Below are 12,720 nucleotides of genomic sequence, written 5' to 3' on the forward strand. Positions count from 1 at the left end.
CAAGACGGTATGTGCCTTCATGGAAAAATGTTTGCGGTGCCTACAGAACCATTATTGTACTCAAGCGTGCGCCTCTTCGTCCGAAACAAATCGACGGCAACGAATGTCTTTCGGCTCTAAAAATATGGACGCCGCACGTGGGAGATTGCGACCGTATGCAGGATCTGTAAGCGCTCTTCCCAGCGGAATTTCTGCAGCGTAGTCCAAACGCTGATCTGGCCTTGTAACACTAACCAAAACGGCCTTGCCGTGCTGGTACTGTGAAAGCAAGGGGAAACTACAGCCATAATTTTTCCCAAGGACATGCAGCTTTAAACGAGGATAATGGAATGTAGTCGGTTGATGCTGAGGGAATTAGATTAGGAAATGAGACACTGAAAGGAGTAAAGGAGTTTTGCTACTTGGGGAGCAAAATAACTGATGATGGTCGAAGTAGAGAGGATATAAAATGTAGACTGGAAATGGAAAGGAAAGCGTTTCTGACAAAGAGAAATTTGTTCAAATGGCTCTGAGCACTATGGAACTTAACATCTGAGGTCATCAGTCCCCTAGAACTTAGAACTACTTAAACAGCCGGCCGCGGTGGTCTAGCGGTTCTGGCGCTGCAGTCCGGAACCGCGGGACTGCTACGGTCGCAGGTTCGAATCCTGCCTCGGGCATGGGTGTGTGTGATGTCCTTAGGTTAGTTAGGTTTAAGTAGTTCTAAGTTCTAGGGGACTTATGACCTAAAGCTGTTGAGTCCCATAGTGCTCAGAGCCATTTGAACTACTTAAACCTAACTAACCTAAGGACATCACACACATCCATGCCCGAAGCAGAATTCGAACCTGCGACCGTAGCGGTCGCGCGGTTCCAGATTGTGGCGTCTAGAACCGCTCGGCCACCACGGCCGGTGAGAAATTTGTTAACATCGAGTATAGAGTTAAGTGTCAGGAAGTCTTTTCTCAGAGTATTTGTATGGAGTGTGGCCATGTATGGTAGTGCAACATGGACTATAAATAGTTTGTACAAGAAGAGAATAAAAGCTTTCAAAATGTGGTGCTACAGAAGAATGCTGAAGATTAGATGGGTAGATCACATAACTAATGACGTATTGAATAGAATTGGGGAGAAGAGGAGTTTGTGGCACAACTTGACTAGGAGAAGGGGTCAGTTGGTAGGACATGTTCTGAGACATCAAGGGATTATCAATTTAGTATTGGAGGGCAGCGTGGAGAGTAAAAATCGTAGGGGGAGACCAAGAGATGAATACACTAAGCAGATTCAGAAGGATGTAGGTTGCGGTAGGTACTGGGAGACGAAGAAGCTTGCACAGGATAGAGTGGAATGGAGAGCAGCATCAAACCAGTCTCAGGACTGACAACAACAACAACAATATCAACAACAACAGTCCAAACACAACAACAACAACAACAACATCAACAACAACAGTCCAAACGTCCGGGAATGTTGACGGCTGGCATCACTGTTTTGCAGGAAAATGTCCGAGCACGTGTTGCCGATGTCGTTTCGAATACTATGCAAAAGTTTTACCGGAAGCCAATGGTCATCACTTCGAACACCTTCTGTAGATGGACGTTCATGCCACCTTTGTGACCTTCGTTGACGTTCAAAGGCCTTACCGTTACATATTATTTGATTCGTCTCTATAGCCGCTTTCAGAAAATAAGTACCAGACTATAGCATCCGATTAAAAACATTTAGTTCAAATGGCTCTGAAAACTATGGGACTTAAAATCTGAGGTCATCAGTCCCCTAGAACTTAGAACTACTTAAGCCTAACTAACCTAAAGACATCACACACATCCATGCCCGAGGCAGGATTCGAACCGGCGACCGTAGCGGTCGCGCGCTTCCAGACTGAAGCGCCTAGAACCGCTCGGCCATTACGGCCGGCCAAAAGTATTTAGTATATAGTATTTAGTACATTCATGTTCAGAAAAAAGCAGAACACCTTCAACGACTACAGATAGGACATTCATATTCACAGGGCATTTGCAGCAATATGCTCTGCAAACATGATTATCATTTCAGTCATCTCGGTTCAACATGAGGGGTCGTTGCCTAGTAGGCACAGGGTCCGCCATCGGCCAGGGCGTGATGCCATCGACGCGAATAAGGCGCGAATGGCGTCCTGTGGTGTAGCCACCCATGCTGCATTCACCTGGTTCCAAAGTTCATCTGTGGTGGTTTACATTGGGTCTTCAGCACTGCACCTGTCGTTTCACCATATCTCACACATTTTAGAATGGTGACGATTCTGGTGATCTGGCGGGTCAGGGTAAACGGCTGACATCCTGTGACAACAAGAAGGCACGTATTCTTGCAGCAACATGTGGTCGTGCATTGTCTTGCTGAAAAACTGCACCTAATGGCAAATGGCGCGCACCCACAGTGATCTGTGGTTGCACCCAATAGCACCCTGCACCAAAAGGCCTTGAATTGGCACTGTACGTCTTGTATGAATACAGTCCCTGTGATGCCGCTCTCTTTGTCTGCAGCAAACCAAGAGTCTACAATCATTTTGAACAGACAGAACCTGGATTCGTCCGAAAACACTATCTTATGCCATTCCTGTCACCAGTGACGTCGTCCCACACACCACTGCCGTCTAGCACGTTTCTGCACATTTGTCAAACATAGCTGGAGAAGTGGACGAGCACGTAACCAATACAGTAATAAAAGGCGATGAACTGTCGCCCCCGACAGTGTACGAAGTCTCACAGTGTTCCACTGTTGCGCCAGAGCCGAGGAGGACGCAGATCTGTCCTGCAGTGCCATTCGCATGAGATGTCCATCTTCTCGGGGGGTCGTCTGGGTGGTGTGACCAGACCCATCTTGACGTGTTCTGCGACCTTCCGTGAACAATTCTGCACATAGCTGTTGCACTGCCGAAACACTTCGTCCCCCTCACGAGTAGCAATTTCCCGGATGGATACATTACAGTCTTTCATGCCAATAATGCTCCCTTTTCCAAACTCACTGATTCGACGGTACGGTTCGTGCATACGTCTGCGAGGAACCCTGCACGAATGCTCAATCCACACTGATCCATTATCTTCGGTTTACAGCGACAACGAAAGCCGCAGCTGGTGGTGCGCCGCGATATCGATGTTGATCTTGAGCCTAGGGATCGACATGGTTCAAATGCTAATCGCTTCTGCAGAATATATTAATGTACATGTCCTCGCACACGTATAGTGAACTTCCGCGCCAGAGATCATCGCCTAGTGTTTGTGTGTGTCGTCGTGTTCGTGTTCCGTGTTACACGTTTGTGCTCCAACGTTCGCGTGTGCCATCTGTCATTTCTGTGCGTGTCCACGTGTCTGAACATTTTTATTTTGGACTCTGCGCCCATGAACTGCTCCGTATGTTTCAATTTTGTATGTCTACGTTCTACCTCTAGTGTTTCGAGGTCTTCCGTTTTTTCTGAACGTGAGTGTATATAGTATATGCGCCTCTACAGGGACTAAAGCAATGTGGTACAGGCCATCTACACTTGTAGACGCATAAGGCATTTCGCTTAGGCTCCTCTAACTGTGGGCTATGTTACTGCGGCATGGGGATATTAATGTCTACCAGAACAGCTGATATGTGTCTCCGACAAAGTAAAAAATTACCTAGGCCTACTTTAGTTTTTCTTGGTAACACTTAAAACTGTGGGAAAATCGTGAAGGAAGAGAATCGACACTTTTGAGATTCTGTTACTGTATAAAAATGTTGAAAATTACTAATGAAGAGGTTCTCCGCAGAAAGTTGGAACATATGGAGAACAACGACAAACAGAAACAGAAGATGATGGAACACGTGTCAAGAAATAGCGGAATAATTTCCAGGGCACTAGAGGAAGCCATAGAGGATAGAAACTGTAGGGAAGATAGAGACTGGAATACATACAGGAAATAATTGAAGATGTAGGCTGCAAATGATTCTCTGAGATGGACACGCTGCATTTAGATGACGGATGAGTAAAAAATTGAAAGAAAATTGAAACCTCATGAGTCTTGCTCATAGTTTGCTGGTACGCAAATTTTCTAACAAAAATATCATGTCTCCCAGAACTGTATTTTACGAAAAATATTTCATGTTGTTAGGCTGCATCAAACTTTATCAGGACGACATAGAAAAAACGAAGTGTTTTATTGAAGCAAAATAAAAAACATTATTGAGGAAAACGCGATAGCAATCGATTACTAGCTTTTTTTAAATTTTGGTCTCCTACAAAATACTTCCTTCTGAGAGTTTATTTTTTTAATAAGGTCAATCAACACGTTGAACAAGTGAAAAAACACCAGGTCTCCGTTTCTTGTCTGAAGATTGGCCTGCTCAGCAGTCGCAGAAGATTGCAGCTGATAATTTCTCAAAATGGTACGCTAAAAAATTATCATGCACGTGATGTTCATTCAGGGTTAACCTAAAGTCTAGTGTTAAAAAGAACCGCATCTCATTGCAGATTACATTTCTAATCCACCCATTAATCTGTGAGAGCAGCTGAGATATCTCGTGATTACAACACTATCGACAAGTGATGACGCACGTTCCAGCCTGCGGTACGGTACATATAGACACGTCCAGGAGAGCATCTTCACACTCGTCAACCCCGCAGACACAATGGCCGTCCGAGCTCTCATCGCTGCTGCCGCCTTCTTGGCCGTCTTCCAGGGTGAGTCTGACATAGCACACTAACACTTCATATTACAACATCATGCCACTGCTGAACGCGCATTATAAGTTCAAGGGAACATCTCTTTATTCACTGTTCTCTGTCGTATATCAGTTGACGATTGTGTTTCAGGCAGTGTGGATGTGGCATGTCTTACGTGAGGGTAGACTGTTCAGTGGCAGTGATATAGAGGAAACATCATCAAAGACACACCAGAATGAAAACCCCAAGCAAATCAGCTGAGTCTGAGCAGTGCTTCGAATGAAATGCGACGAAACCAGTACTGTGCCACGTCAAGTATCTGGCACAGTGTCATTAAGGGGCCTATCAGAATAAAGATGTAGCAAAACCTAATAAAGAGGGGGCAAAAGTTTGAGTTTGAGGGGGGGGGGGGGGGGAGGGCTTGCGCTCGAGGAACAAAATTTATTAACGTCTTCAAGATTATCTCATCCACCTCAGCTGGAAAACCCTGAAACAATGTGCCTTTCACAGAGGGAGAGTTTGGGATACGAATAGCAAAACAGCTTCAAAGGGCGTTGCCGGTGGGGATAGTCGAAGTCAGCTATAAATGGCAGTGCGATACAGACAGTACCCTCAAAGACATTTCCGGTTGAGGGTTCCAAGAATTCTTTACGGAAACCCCACCCAAAACTGTAGCCCCATCAGATCCAATATCTGCCTACTGGGATAATGGCTGGAATGAAGGGAGTTATAACAGCACGGCCAACTCTCATGGCCAGAGAAAGAAAGACGTATCGTAGATTTAAACGGAATTATCAACTTGGACGTACTTTGGGAAGACAACCATTTATCAGCCATATTAGGGAACCTTGTCAGAGCAACATATAGCCAAAATCTTGATCTATTTAACTGTGTATCTACTGTAAGTGAGAGGCCTTGGATACAGAATCACTCTCATAGATATCCGAAGAGACTGGACATGCCGCCCTGAATTTGTTTCCAGGCTCCAGCGCGGCAGCCGCCGTGGATGTCCTGCCCCAGGCGTTCGCCAACGCGACGGCCCCCCTGCCCCTTCCAAAGCACAGCGTGTACTTCTACATCAGCAACGCCACCGCCGTCAAACAGCAGGTGCAGAGCGCCTTGCAGGCCTACCTCGCCGACATGGGCATGACCGTGGACATGATGGCCGCCAGGACGCTCAGGCAGCTGTACCAGCAGGAGAGCAACTACTTCAAGCACTTTGAGTACCTCGCACTGCACCCTGAGCAGCTGGTACCCACTTCGTACGACTCGGCACTGCCGTACCTGGGCGCCCTCTACCGTCGGATGGTCGCCCTTGTAAAGGATGGAGCTTCAGCCACCAGCAGAGCTACCCCACAGGTAAGCAGTAAAATGGTTAACAACATGTATAAATTATAGTCTCCTACAAGTAGCCCTTTATCAGGAAACACATTCAATATTGGATAGGCAGCTGGAGTTTCACAGCTACCTCCCACTGGGGTAGATCTTGGCCATATAGTTTGGAAGCCACTCACAGTGGCCATGTCCAACGCTGTCGACCCGACTTTTACCCACTGTTTACCTATTGTTTTCGGAAGTACAGCCAGGCATTCATCCTCAAACTCTATAATCAGTGTCACCTACTCTACCACCTAGTATCATCTTTACATGCAAAACAATCTTCTGCATTACTCCCCCATAATTTAAGACTAGAATATAACCACTCAACTTACGTCCTCCAAATTTCTCCTGTCCTTTCTCAGGTCAGGTGTTTTAGTGCAGATCACACTACTGCTATCATCATGATCATCACCTTCATCTGCACATCCATCACCAAGTGCTTCTTGAAAGGAACAGATTCTAATATTTTCAACACCATCAATAAATTGAAACTTGTATTTTATAAATTTATGTATATTTTATACTCGTTTTTGCTGATGTCTACTTATCCTCAACCTTGAGGGTTGAGTAAATGAAACGATGGTAAGGTCGTGCACGGTTAGCTAAATGGTATGGCGACCACTCGCGACAATCTGGAAATCCGCGTTCGAGTCCCGGTGCGGCACAAAATTTCATTGCGTCATTCAATTCTACAGGTGATGGTTTTCCATATTCGCAACTGTGAACTCATTGACGTATTTTGTAACAGCTGTTGTCACTGCAATGTCTGTCCTTTGGACATGCATGCGTGTCCAAAGGAAATTACATCGTAATCAGAACAACGCAGACACTGCAATAATGTAAACATCGTAAAAATTAAAAGTTTGCTAAAGATTGCACAACACTACAATTTAGTCTGCTACTGCCTACCTTATCAGTGCAAATTGGTGGGGAAAGTCTGTATAATATTTTCATGAGACACTTAACGTCAATAAATATATATCAATAATACTTGTAGGCTAATTTGTGATGATACCCAATGATTGTAGGTTTCACGGAATCTGCGTCAAGTGGAGTATTCCGAATGGAGCCCAGAGGACTCCTATGTCAAGCTGCCTGAGGTGGTCGGCAAGGGACTCTCGGAGCTGCGTTCCTGGGTCAACAACTTGATGGACACCGGCCTCTCAGCCGCCAACAGCCAATTGGCGGGCATAATGAAGAAGACGCGCGAAGAGGTGGGTAGCGCACAAATTCAAGCACTTGTGATTCACAGTAAACACAAAACCTATTACAGCAAGTCCTGAAACTGCTAAAAGCGTCACTGCTTTGTCTAGTAACGATTTCTGGACATTGGTACACACCACCCCACCTGTTGGTAAGGATATTGTAGTTATATATGAACGTATACTGGACGATGGTGCACACACTTTCCCATTTGGTAGTATGAATATTACGTGTGTGTGTGTGTGTCAGAGAAAGAGAGAGAGAGAGAGAGAGAGAGAGAGAGAGACAAGACTAGCACCCTACCAACAACGGTGTTGATTTTGCAGCAACTCATCCCATACGTGCAGAGTGCCCAGTTCAATGCGAGAAGGGCCAGTGGCTGGTACGAGGACAAGTTCCAGCAGTACTCCAGTCCAGAGGTCTACCAAGACTTCGTGGCTGCACGACAGGAACTTTGGGACCTCCAACTGGTCGCCTAACCATCAATGGAGTCTCATTATGTGTAAAATATGAATAAATACAGCATTCTTATGAAGTATGTCACATAATGTTTTTACTGTCACATTCCCTATGACCTGTCTGTCTAAATACTTCTCCGAAATAAACTCATGGCTATATTTGCAACACAAAAAAAATTATTTGTCTAAGTAAGTACGACTAGAAGGAACACACTCGTTAATGCTTTCGTTAACACAAATTTTACACACATTTCAGAAAAAAAATTCCTTGTCTTGATCAGTGCCATACCATCACTAACAAAATAAGTTTCTGTTGAAAATCAATGAGGTGATAAATGCGCTGGGATAATTTTAGCCTGACCATCATGTATATGACCTCTCAAGCAGCTGCACAACAATGCAACTATAATCGGTTCTCAAATTTTTGAAGCACAAGTGAGCAATATCTGGCGCTGTTGGTGTGACACTTTTATGTTGTTGAAATATTGGCATTCCAGTAACTATGAGTGGTTTGAATACGGTGAGCTTTTAACGTAAGAGTATTGTGAGGAAATGGAAGATCAGGTGAAAATTATCATAGATGATTTTTTTTTTCGATGCCTCGAATTCCTTCATTCAACTTTAGAGATTGACTGCTTACAATTCGTTTGAAAACTTCATCGTGATCACACTCCCATTGGTGATGGATTTTGAGAAGATTGATAATAATCACTGGTTGTTCCGCAAGGCAGCGGCGCTACGTATCACATCTGTTCTGTCACAGTCGCCATATGTAGAACGCGGTTTATGATCGCTGATGGTAGTGGTGATGTGGACAATGGAGGAGCAATCAGTCCATTTCTGTCTTCAATAACAGGCGGGTTCAAAAAGTGAACAGCTAGGCAGGAGCAAAGTTCAGAATGTGGTGAGTCATCCACTCCAAACGTGACCTTTGCGATCCGTGCTGTCCGCGTCTTTGTCATGGGTATAATGCTGTCAAATGCTGATACTTGCGCTGAGAGATGGCTTTCCAGCCGTTTCGAAATTCTGATCATCCGATCTTGAAACTAGTATACGCTGAAAAAATTTGATTTTTGCACATCTTAGAACCAGATAGCTTTGCTCGATAAGGACTGAAATTATTTTCGTTGTTTATCACGGTTACTTCAATGCATCGAATGAAGTAAAACGGTGAACAAAATTTTAAAGAGTATTCACAGATAAAAACGCATTTCGTGAACTTTCGTATATTTGATTTTAGCTAGTACATTGCGGTATATGAAATGTACTAGAGTCATTCAATAAATAAAGAGACAAATTAGTCTTAAGAAAAAAGCGTTTATTTTTACAATACAACGCTTTTCCTACTTTTCAACATTATCCCCTTGAACATTTAGGCACTTGTTCCAACGGGCCACAAGCTTTTCTTTATTCCGGCTGCAAAGAGTTCTTTATCTTGATGTTTGAACCAATTTCGCACAAACTTTTACACGTCCTCGTCCTGGAACCTCTCAACATGCAATGCTTCCTTCAGTGCACCAAACGAATGGAAATCACCAGGTGCTAAATCATGACTGTAAGGGGGAGGAGGCAGTACCTCCCATCCCATTTTGCGATGGTTTCACGAGTTACTTGAGCAATATGTCGAAGAGCGTTGTCTTGTTTGAGAATCACCTCTCTCCTCTGAGACCCACGTCGTCTCTCTCTCACGGCTGGCTTCAAATTATTTAAAAGTAAATACGAGTAGTATCGGCTGTTCACTGTACGTTGCTCTTCGAGATAATCACAAAAAAACTGGACGTTCAGCATTCAAAAAGACCGTCAACATGGCTTTTCCTGCTGATTTTTTTCGTGACGTGTGAGTTGGTGTGGTTCCACTCCACGGCTTGTCTTTTTGATTCCGGGTCATAATAGTGAACCCAAGTTTGAAAAATGGCTCTGAGCACTATGGAACGTAGAACTACTTACACCTAACTAACCTAAAGACACCACACACACTCATGCCCGAGGTAGGATTCGAACCTGCGACCGTAGCGGTCGCGCGGTTCCAGACTGTAGCGCATAGAACCGCTCGGCCACTGCGGCCGGCGAACCAAAATTTGATCCCAAGTTAAAATTTTGTTGATGAAGTGCTCACCCTAGCTTTCATAATGTTCCTTTACCTCTGTGCACGCTCTCAACCTTGTTTCCTTGTGTAGCCGCGTCAACTCCTTTGGGACCCATCTTGCGTGTGCTTTGCTGTACTTCAGAATGTTACAGACACTGTTATGAAGTGCACCAGTACTAGCTTGAACCTTATCAACTATCATTTCCACGGTCACACTTCGGTCGGCACGTAAAATGTCATCAATTCGACTATCAAATGAAGGACTTGAAATTGCAACTGGTCAGCTAGAACGGTGTTCGTCAATCAATTAGTCGCTACCAACTTTGAAATGCTCTATCCACTTGTAAGAATTTGCACGATTCATACAACCTTCACCATTAACATTACACATTCTACAGTATATATTCACTGGCTGCTCGCTTTCAGAAAGTACAAAACAAATAACAGAATGTTGTTCAACTACTGTGAACTTTTCAAGCAGAGTCGCCATATTTAAACGTATTTTTGGAGTTATAAACAAAAAAAATGTTGATACTCAGCTGATCAGGGCTCGTCCCAGTGATGCCAACTTAAAGCTAAAGAGGTACCAAACTTGCCCTACTAACAGTTTCCCTCACACCAATTTGTCTCTCTAATTACTGAATGACCCTCCTAGGTAAGATATCGAAATTTCATTCAACATTGAGAGCATGACGATATCTCATGTCGTTCTCGGTTTATTGGTTTTTCTATCTGGTGGACAGCCAAACTTAATGCACCCATTTCCCCCTCTGTGCGTCAGGAATTATGTGGTCATAACAATGGGCATCTTTCATAAACGGTTCATGATTTTAGAGCCAGATTCTTGCAACTGATGGAACGCAAATAGGAGCATATGTTGTGTAACGAATAGTATAATCTTTTTTATTCCGTGAGGTCTGGAAGTAACTTGTCTGCAGCACTGAGTGGTCGGAGCTCAGGAACCATACAGACATCAATGGCATTGTGAGAAAACCCAAGCGGCTCGCGTATACACCTCCCCAGCACCTGGGGAGTGGTAGAGCTGGACATGTACACACGCCGACAGCTGTGAAATGGTTGAAGGTGGTCAAAGGAGCAATAGCTGGGGCTATTGCGGTGCTACATTTGTACTGGTGTGCACTTTGATATGAATGGCGTGTATCGGATGCTACAGAGAACAGCGACAACTGGAAAACAATTGCGGGCCGGGATGTTTACGGTCTGATTCGTATCAGTGGACGAGCCCACCTGACGTGGTGGCAGTTACTGTATTGACCACTCGGGGGGAGCCAGATTCGGCTGTCGTATGCAGCCCATGTGTGTCTTTCACTTTCTCTCCATATCGATACAACGGCTGGTCGACGAAGCGGCATCGCGATCACGTATTAAAACGTGAGAACGAGCACGTGACTTGCCGTGGGGTAGATTCATCTTTAGGCGTGCTGAAGACTGCGGCATTTAGAGTGAACGTTTAGTCGTTAAAAAGTTCTGCTTTCATTGAATTCTGCAAAATTTTGCCGAAGATAAATACACGACCACGTATGTTGAGCAGAGGAAATGTGCAAAATATTCAGCTGAGGTAATACAGAATTTGTCTATCACATTATAGAATGAGATGAACTTTTTGGATATTCGTAAGAGTCGACAACTAGGCAGGAAGCAAGTGTTTGGGTGTTCCAAGACTCATCAGAACGAACTGGGAAAAATAGTTCAAATGGTTCTGAGCATTATGGGACTTAAAATCTGAGGTCATCAGTCTCCTAGACTTAGAACTACTTAAACCTAACTAACCTAAGCACATCACACACACCCATGCCCCAGGCAGGATTCGAACCTGCGACCGTAGCAGCAGCGCGGTTGCGGACTTAAGCGCCTAGAACCGCTCGACAACAGGGGCCGGCATGTCGAAACACCTCTTTGAAATAAATTCATAGTCACATTTACAGTAGGTAAAAAAAGATTGGTCTAAGTAGGTGTAAATAGAATAACACAGTCATTTAACGCTTTCATTGTTAAAACCCATTTTACACACATTTAAAAAAATCGGAAACTTTCTTCTGCCGTATTCAGTGGCGTATCATCACTAACGAAAAACGTTTCAGTTGAAAATCAATGAGGCGAGAAATTTTGTGGGCTCGTTTTATGCTGACCATCAGCTCACAAGCAGGTGCCCAACCATGAGACTATTATACGTTCCAAATTATGGGTGCACAAACGAGCATTGATGTGACACGTTTATATTGTTATAAATTTCGATGTTTGTTATTGTTGAAATAATAGTGTTTCAGAGGCTGTTAGTAGTTTGGTTATGGTAAGCGTTTAACGTAATAGTATTGTGAGAAAATGGAAGGTAACGTAAAAAATATTGCAGATGATTTTTTTCATCTTGTCTCGAATTCCTTCATTCAACTTTAGCTCATCAGCGCTCCTCGAAATTGACTGCTTACAATTCGTTTGCAGAATTTCGTCGACCTCACGCACCCATTTTGTGGAGGTTGATAATAATCGCTGGTTGGTCCTGTAGAGTAAATATCTCTGGAGTGAGCATTGCGTTCTGCGCATGTTGTCAACATTAAACCAGGATTGTCACGTGTTTTCGGGACTTTTCGCTGTGCGTGTACTTTCTGCAGCGTTTGAAGTTTATAATATCAAGAGTTTTTGTTATGTTTCACCGTTTGTTGATAGTGTAATAGCGATGGTCAATTACTGTTGTTGCTGCGGATGCGAAGAAAAATATCTGAAAGGAGAGATAGTAACTTTTCATGGGTACATACCATGTAGCTCTAATTATTGTTATCATATTAGTAAGAGACACTGTATATGTTTAAAAATTTCGAGACGCATTATAATTACGGCTTGATTCCGTAGACCTATTTTTCTACGATTTTATGACTATAACAGATATTACGGCCCGTACAAAAACTTACAAACAATCGCTTCCTCTCTTA

The 12,720-nt window shown here is 43.9% G+C and overlaps 2 protein-coding genes across 2 annotated transcripts in view; one reads left to right on the forward strand and one right to left on the reverse strand.

Moving 5' to 3' along the window:
• The window catches only part of LOC126109473 (uncharacterized), a 341,108-nt gene that overhangs the window by 211,032 nt on the left and 117,356 nt on the right, over positions 1–12,720 (reverse strand). The window lies entirely within an intron of this gene.
• Positions 4,603–7,746, forward strand: LOC126109377 (uncharacterized). Its single transcript, XM_049914398.1, has 4 exons — positions 4,603–4,663; positions 5,628–6,004; positions 7,054–7,239; positions 7,555–7,746. The coding sequence occupies exons 1-4, from the start codon at positions 4,612–4,614 to the stop codon at positions 7,705–7,707; spliced, it is 768 nt and encodes a 255-aa protein (XP_049770355.1). The 5' UTR covers positions 4,603–4,611; the 3' UTR covers positions 7,708–7,746.

The sequence above is a fragment of the Schistocerca cancellata genome, chromosome 12 (genome assembly GCF_023864275.1).
Source record: "Schistocerca cancellata isolate TAMUIC-IGC-003103 chromosome 12, iqSchCanc2.1, whole genome shotgun sequence".
NCBI lineage: Eukaryota > Metazoa > Arthropoda > Insecta > Orthoptera > Acrididae > Schistocerca > Schistocerca cancellata.